Raw genomic sequence first — 8,056 nt, forward strand, 5'->3', positions numbered from 1 at the left:
AATGCCACGGCACTCTACCCAGGGGGACAGCTTGAGGCTCTGTCTCAAAAAAAAAAAAAAAAGGTTGCCATAACAGAATTCAAACCATAGGAGGCTGAGGCAGGAGGATTGCTTGAGCCCAGGAGTCAGAGGTTGCAGTGAACTATGATGAAACCATTGCACTCTAGCTTGAGCAACAGAACAAGACCTTGTCTCAAAAAAGAAAGGAATGCACAAATCTGAGACATGAAGAGAAAAGAGTGAGTTGAGGCTAAGCATGGTTGGTCGAAGGCTGGGGAAACCCAGTTAGCTTGAGATTATCCCCCCAGCAAAGGCATCCAAGCTTATTTCTACAGAGGTTCATTCCTGACACAACTGTCAAATAAAGGAAGATGCTACTCTGAGGATACAAGAGTTAGCTTAATCACAGCTTCTTATTAGGAGCCTTGTTCTACCTTCATTGGGAGGTCTTTCTAGTGAGAAGGCCCATGGGCTTCTCATTATACAACTGCCGGAGGCACCTGTTTGTGCACCACCAAGACATTGGGAGGTCTTTCTAATGAGAATGCCCATGGGCTAGGGTCCCCTGGATGATAGGCATAGCAGCAGTTAGGCAGTAAGGAAGGCAGTGAGGAGAGCACTGTGGCAGTGAGGTAGGAAGGGGCAATGGGGACAACAGATACAGAGGACATCTGGAGCCCAGACATGGAGCAGAGCTTCCAGGAGGCCATGCAGTCACTGGACATCTTGTCTGATGAAGGCAAGATATGTAGTTGTAATAAACTGGTTTCCCTCTTTATTGAGAACAGGGAAGACCCAAACTTGAAAACAGGTTTCTAGTTACATCCAGGTTTTGGCCCAAAGGAAATTAAGGGAAATCCAATCCACGCTAAAGGACCAAATTTCTTTCTTTCCTTTTTTTTTTTTTTTTTTTTTTTTTTTTTTAAGAAAGAGACTCAGTTGCCCTTGGTAGAATGCTGTGCCATCACAGCTCACAACAACCTCCACCTCTTGGGCTTAGGTGGATTCTCTTGCCTTAGCCTCCCAAGTAGCTGGGACTACAGGCACCTGCCACAATGCCCAGCTATTTTTTTGTTGCAGTTTGGCTAGGGCTGGGTTCAAACCCCCCACTCTCAGTATATGGGGTGGGTGCCCTACTCACTGAGCCACAGGCACATCCCAAGGACCAAGTTTCTAAGGACAAAGCTTTCTAGACAATGGCTAATTCCTCCAGGCCTCAGTCCTCTGAGCTTTTCCTGTTTGGGTCCCAGGGCTCTGGGTTCCCGTGGAATGTTTCAGATGTGAAAACATTCTCACAGACACCATTATTCTGGTCACTGACTCTCTCACCTACTACATTCCCAGGATATGAGCACCTCTGAGCCTTCTCAGTCCTGTCTCCACCTGTCCTATTTCTCCTAGCCTTGCAGGATTGGCCTCTGGGCACTACCCCCATTTCAGCTGGTAGAGTTCTCAATCTTTGTGGAACTGCCAGAGGCACCTGTTTGTACACTGGCCAGCACTGCCCAAGCCCCAGAGTGCCTCCCTTGAGAGTATGGCAGATCTACAACAAATTCCTGAGAAAAAGGGGTGGTCTGCAAGAACTGCGTGATTATGGGGCCCTTGCAATGCCTTTTTTCTGATCAAGTTCTGCTAGACCTAAACTGAGGCCCAAGAGTGAGAAGTCAGGGGCAGCAACAGTAGCAGTGCCTTCTGTGAAGCAGCCAGTACAACAGCCTAGAGCACATGACCCTCACTTCTTCCTCCACCATTGCTTCTTTGGCAAGCAGGTGGTGGAAAAAGTAGATACGAAGTGGGTTCAGCTGGAGGATAAGAGATTTACCACCCTATGTGTGGCTACCTAATGAAATTCTTTTTTTTTTCCTTTTTTTTTTTTCTGGAGACAGTCTCACTTTGTCACCCTCAGTTGAGTGCCATGGTGTCATACCTCACAGCAACCTCAAACTCTTAGGCTCAAGTGATTCTTTTTGCCTCAGCCTCCCAAGTAGCTGGGACTACAGGCACTTGGTTATTTTTAGAGACAGGGTCTCTCTTTCAGTCAGGCTGGTCTCTAACCTGTGAGGCAATCCACTTGCCTCAGCCTCCCAGAGTGCTAGGATATAGGCTTGAGCCACCACGCCCAGTCCCCTAGTAAAATTCTTACACAAGTTGTGGCAGCTACAAAGAGATACGTGATGATACATCCTTGAGAACATCACCATCCTCCAGGTGTTAACAAACAGAGACATTCAAGAATTGCTGTTCTGGGCTCGGCGCCTATAGCTCAACCGGCTAAGGCGCCAGCCACATACACCTAAGGTGGCGGGTTTGAATCCCCAGCCCGGACCCGCCAAACAACAGTGACGGCTGCAACCAAAAAATAGCTGGGCGTTGTGGTGGGCGCCTGTGGTCCCAGCTACTTGGGAGGCGGAGGCATGAGACTCGCTTGAGCCCAGGAGTTGGAGGTTGCTGTGAGCTGTAATGCCACGGCACTCTACCCAGGGGGACAGCTTGAGACTCTGTCTCAAAAAAAAAAAAAGAATTGCTGTTCTGCACTGCCTATGTCTTTAAGATCTCCACTAGTGAGTGTGGAGCATAGCACCACATTTGCCACCTAGTCAGACTAAAGGGAGACCCCAAAACTGGCTTGCTCCTGGAATATCCTCCTCCCAGGAAGGACTTTTCAACTGTCTCATGCTTTTTATTTATTTATTTACTTACTTATTTATTTATTTTGAGACAAGAGTCTTGCTCTTTTGTTCCAGGTAGAGTATAGTAGTGTCAGCATAGCTTATTGCAACCTCAAACTCCTAAACTCAAGCAATCCACCAGCCTTAGCCTCTAAGTAGCTGCAACTACCAGTACATGCCACAATGACCAGCTAACTTTTCTATTTTTGGTAGAGATGATGTCTTGCTCTTGCTCAGGCTGGTCTCAAACTCCTGAGCTCAAGTGCTCCTCCCACCTTGGCTTCCCAGAATGCTAGGATTACAGGCATGAGCCACTGTGTCCAACCTCCTCATGCTTCTTATTTAGAGAAGGGTCCATGATGTGAAGGGGTTGACCTCAGAGTCCTAAGCAACTGAATCTATCCCTATTAAAGGAGACCCCAAAACTTTGTTGATGAGCTGAACAGGCTAAAACTGAAGAAAAGACAGACTTCAATGTTGGAACCTCATGGGGTGTCTGAAAGGTTAGATTACTCCAGAGTATCAGGGATTGGGGACAGGAGTGAGACAACCCCCAGGTACAGTGCTTACTTCTCTACCTCTGACAGAACCCTCTCCCCTGTACTCTTCTACATATTTTAGACAGCCCTAGTTATACATTGGGTTGTCCTCATTCCTGTTTTGTAGCCACTGCCCCCTGCCCAAAGATTTCTCACTCTCTGCACCTTCGCTGTATAATCTGTGATATCACAGATAGATTATGTGTAGGAGCAGAGCTATGTGAGGCCTGGAAATACATAATTTTTAGTATGAAGAGAGATTGAAAAAAAGAATGTTCACTTCTTCTACCTTCATTTTATTTTTTAAAAAACTTTATTTTTTAGAGATGGGGCTCTACCTATATTGCCTAGGCTGAACATGAACTCCTAGGTTCAAACTCCTCACGCCTTAGCCTCCCACATAGCTGGGATTATAGGTATATACCACCACACCTTAGAATGCCCATTTTATTTAAATAATAGGCTGGATGCAGTGGCCCATACCTGTAATCCCAGCTATTCAGGAGGCTGAAGTGGGAGCTCACTAGAGCCCACAAGTTCAAGGCTACAATAGTGCCACTATACTCCAGCCTAGATGACAGAGCAAGACCTTGTCTCTAATTGGCATAAGAATAAAAGCCTCTGCTTATGCTATATGTGTGTTTTTTATTGTTTATTTGGGTGACCGAACAGTTAGGATATCCAGCTTTATTTTTTTTTTTTTTAAGACAAAGTTTTATTATGTTGCCCTCGGTAGAGTGCTATGGCATCACAGCTCATAGCAACTTCAAACTCTTGGGCTTAAGTGATTCTCTTGCCTCAGCCACCCAAGTAGCTCTGGTATATGTGTCCAGCTCCCTAACCATTGAGCTATGAGCACTAAGCCTTTTTTTTTCTTTTTCTGAGACAGAGTCTCAAAATGTCGCCCTGGGAGAGTGCTGTGGCAGCAAAGCTCACAGCAACCTCCAACTCTTGGACTCAAGCAATCATCTTGCCTCAGATTTTCTATTTTTAGTAGAAACAGGGTCTCTTACTCAGGCTGGTCTCAAACTCATGAGCTCAAGCAATCTACTCGCCTCAGCCTCCCAGAGTGCTAGTGTCAAAGACATGAGCCACTGTCATGTCCTAGCCAGGATATCCAGTTTTTTTTTTTTTTCTTGAGACAGAATCTCACTATGTTGCCCTTGGTAGAGTGCCATGGCAACACAACTCACAGCAACCTCAAAATCCTGGGCTCAAGCGATTCTCTTGCCTCAGCCTCCCAAGTAGCTAGGACTACAGGCACTCGCCACAACGCCCAGCTATTTTTTGTTGCAGTTGTCATTGTTTGTTTTACTGGCCCAGGCCGGATTCAAACCCACCAGTCTCAGTGTATGTGGCAGGTGCTGTTACCACTGAGCTACAAATGCCAAGCCAGTATCCAGCTCTTTTATTTTTTGCAGTTTTTGGCCAGGGCTGGGTTTAAACCCGCCACCAGGTATATGGGGCCAGCGTCCCACTCCTTTGAGCCACAGGCACCACCCTATCCAGCTCTTTTTGAATGCAGTTCTTTACTGAAATACCCAGATTATTGACCTGTATATTTGCATATTTTAATTATAGCCAGAGGGATGAGATATACTAACTGCTGGGTTTGACAAGTCTCTAAGGCTCACTAGGGAAGACTCAAATTCTACAAGTGTCGTAAGCTGTGAGTTATGGGGTTTTTTTTTACATCTCTGGTTAATTCCTTTAACATCTCTTTTTTTCCTTCCAACATCTCTTTTTTTTCTTCCTTTCTGGGACTTCTGAAATGTTCTGATCTACTGATGGCAGCCTTTCCTTTTTATGCTATTATGCTTTATCCTGTTGTTTTGTAATAAGATATATTTTCTTTTTTTTTGTTGTTGTTGTTATTTTTGGCCAGGGCTGGGTTTGAACCCACCACCTCTGGCATTATGGGACCGGCGCCCTACCCTTTTGAGCCACAGGCGCCACCATAAGATATATTTTCTGTATAATAATGGGGCTTTGACAATGGTAGACAGATGTTAATATGTTAGTCTACCTCTTAAACTGGAAAACAAAGCTTAAGGATCTTCAAATTAATTCCTAAAACAGAGGATAAGTTGTTTTTATATCCTTGCATAAAAAGTGATAAAAAAATACAGTTCTTTTTTTTTTTTTCCCCAGACTGAGTCTTACTCTGTCGCCCTGCTAGAGTCCTATGGCATCATACCTTACAGCAACCTCAAACTCTTGGGGCTCAAGCAGTCCTCTTGCCTCACCCTTCCCAATACCTGAGACTATAGGTGCCCACCACAACCCCTGGCTAATTTTTCTATTTTTAGTAGAAATGGGGTCTCACTCTTGCTCAGCCTGGTCTTGAACTCCTGAGCTCAAGCAATCCACCCTCCTCAGCCTCCCTAGGATTACAATCATAAGCTACCACACCTGGCCTGCAATGTACTTCTTACTTGATTTAAAAATCTAGCAGTACATTTTGGACTGTCCATAAGGAACCCTCCCAGAGCTCAGGAAACGGGGCCTGGAAAGTATGTTTAAGAATAATACCAGAGCTGTGAAACTAGATCCTTAATTTATTTTTATTTTATTTTGAGAGACAGAGTTTCACTGTGTTGCTCAGGATTGAGTGCAATGGCTGTTGAGTCATGATCATGGTGTACGTTAGCCTCAAACTTCTGAGCTCGGGCAGTCCTCCTACCTTGGTTTCCCCAGTAGCTGAGACTAGGGGTTCACACCTCTGTGCCCAGCAGCTAGATCTGTCTTTTATTCCAGAAGCCTAACTGTTCCAGTAGAGTTGTTTTCTGAGAGATCATGGGACACAGGTAAGGCTGTTTCCCTCCAATTCCTCTATAAAAATTTGGAAACTTGAGATGAAGCACAGCATAAGAAAAAACCTATTTTTGAAGAAATCTTTTCTTCTTTGGCTACAAAGTAGAATTCCATTCCTAACCTTCATCAGTATCTTATTAAGGAAGAAAAGTAATCTTAGATTGTTTGACAGATTCAACCCATGCCACTCAGAAGATGTGTTTTAAATGATGATGGTTGACTATAACCATTCATTACCTCACATGCATGCCTAAGGCATTCAGATGAAGTACCAGCTCTTCTTTGTTCCCTTAGAACAGGGGTCCTCAAACTTTTTAAACGGGGGGGCCAGTTCACTGTCCCTCAGACTGTTGGAGGGCCGGACTGCAGGCCCCAAGATGAGTCAGCTGCTAAGCAGGACAGGCAGCTGCGGCAAAAACACCTGGCGGGAGAGGTAAATGTCCTAGGCGGGCGGCAGTTTGAGGACACCTGCCTTAGAAGGTGTATTAGGATTTTTGATATAAAAACCCCATTTATATTGGCTTAACCATTTAGACAAATCATCAAAAGCCTAAAGGATAGGCTCGGCGCCTGTGGCTCAACCGGCTAAGGTGCCAGCCACGTACACCTGAGGTGGCGGGTTCGAATCCCCAGCCCGGACCCGCCAAACAACAATGACGGCTGCAACCAAAAAAAATGGCCGGGCGTTGTGGTGGGCGCCTGTGGTCCCAGCTACTTGGGAGGCGGAGGCAGGAGACTCGCTTGAGCCCAGGAGTTGGAGGTTGCTGTGAGCGTGATGCCATGGCACTCTACCCAAGGGGATAGCTTGAGGCTCCGTCTCAAAAAAAAAAAAAGCCTAAAGGATAGTCAAGCTTCTGGGTTTGTGTACTCCAGCAGCTCAGGGCTATTATAAGAACCCAGTTTCTTTGCATCTCTCTGTTTTACCTTATGTAGTGTTGACTTTATCCTGAAACTAGCTCTCTTTTTAGATACAACATGCCTACCACTGCTCCCAGAGACACATGCTTTTACTTCTAGAAAGAAAGGGAGAGCACCTTACCACCTAGCACCTAACAACCAGAGCCCAAGACCCCATGTACCCCTTGACCCAATCACTATAACCAAGAACACACCATTTACTGATTGTCACAATTCTGGGTTATGTTCTCATTCTTTTAAATGTAACCAAATCTGCTGATTTGTTTATAACAATCAAGGACCACCCTTATATCCTGGGGCTGAAGTTAGGAACCTGAGGTAACATTCATCCCACTCAAATGCAAAACTGTTACTTAATGGGGGAGAGGGAAATAGTTTCTGAGGATGGAAGAACCAAATCTGTTACAGTAGCACCACCATACCAACCACATTCTTGGATCTGCAGGCTCTTTGCAAGAGAAGATAGCAAGCACGTTGTACAGATAGTGGGACTGCGAGAACTTCAGGTGGATAGTGTGGAGCTCCTCTTAGAGGTAAATAATTCTTCCTTCTTTATTATCCTACTATAGCAGTTTCAAGTACAGGGAAAGAACTTATTTTACTCCCAGCAAGCATAATTGAATTAGATTTAGGTAACGGGCAATGACAAGCACACCACTTCACATTTGTAAAATTCGAGGCCTCTTCTGAGAGGATAGCTTATTTCTCTATAGGGTCAATGTCCCAGTACAATGGTAGTAAGAGGCAGGACAGGTAGTAAGAAGAGAACCTAATACATGGAAAGATACTTTGGGGTCAGTTTCAAAGCCTGCTAATGTGTTTCTCTATGGCAGTGGGCTCTGTGAAAAGTAGCTGGAGACAAATATTCTTATTTTAAATAAATGTTTAATAAGTAATGTTATCACATGGGTTCAAAATTCAAAAGGTTCTGTGAAAATACCACCTTCCATTTCTTTCCTGAGCCAACTAATTTCTATGAATTTTGTGTGTATCCTTCCAAAGAAATTTTAAATTTTTATAAAAAGTTATGTTTTTATTGGCTCGGCGCCTATAGCTCAACCGGCTAAGGCACCAGCCACGTACACCTAAGGTGGCGGGTTCGAATCCCCAGCCCAG

General features: G+C 44.9%; 1 protein-coding gene across 1 annotated transcript in view; it reads left to right on the top strand.

Annotated features, from left to right (window-relative positions):
- KIF24 (kinesin family member 24) overlaps positions 1–8,056 on the top strand; it is a 62,513-nt gene that overhangs the window by 22,639 nt on the left and 31,818 nt on the right. Inside the window, exon 5 of the mRNA XM_003800278.2 lies at positions 7,386–7,473. Coding sequence (XP_003800326.1) covers positions 7,386–7,473 — 88 coding nt within the window. The remainder of the gene's footprint in view (positions 1–7,385; positions 7,474–8,056) is intronic.

This window comes from Otolemur garnettii, unplaced genomic scaffold, assembly GCF_000181295.1.
Source record: "Otolemur garnettii isolate 467f Iridium unplaced genomic scaffold, OtoGar3 scaffold00172, whole genome shotgun sequence".
Classification (NCBI taxonomy): Eukaryota; Metazoa; Chordata; class Mammalia; order Primates; family Galagidae; genus Otolemur; species Otolemur garnettii.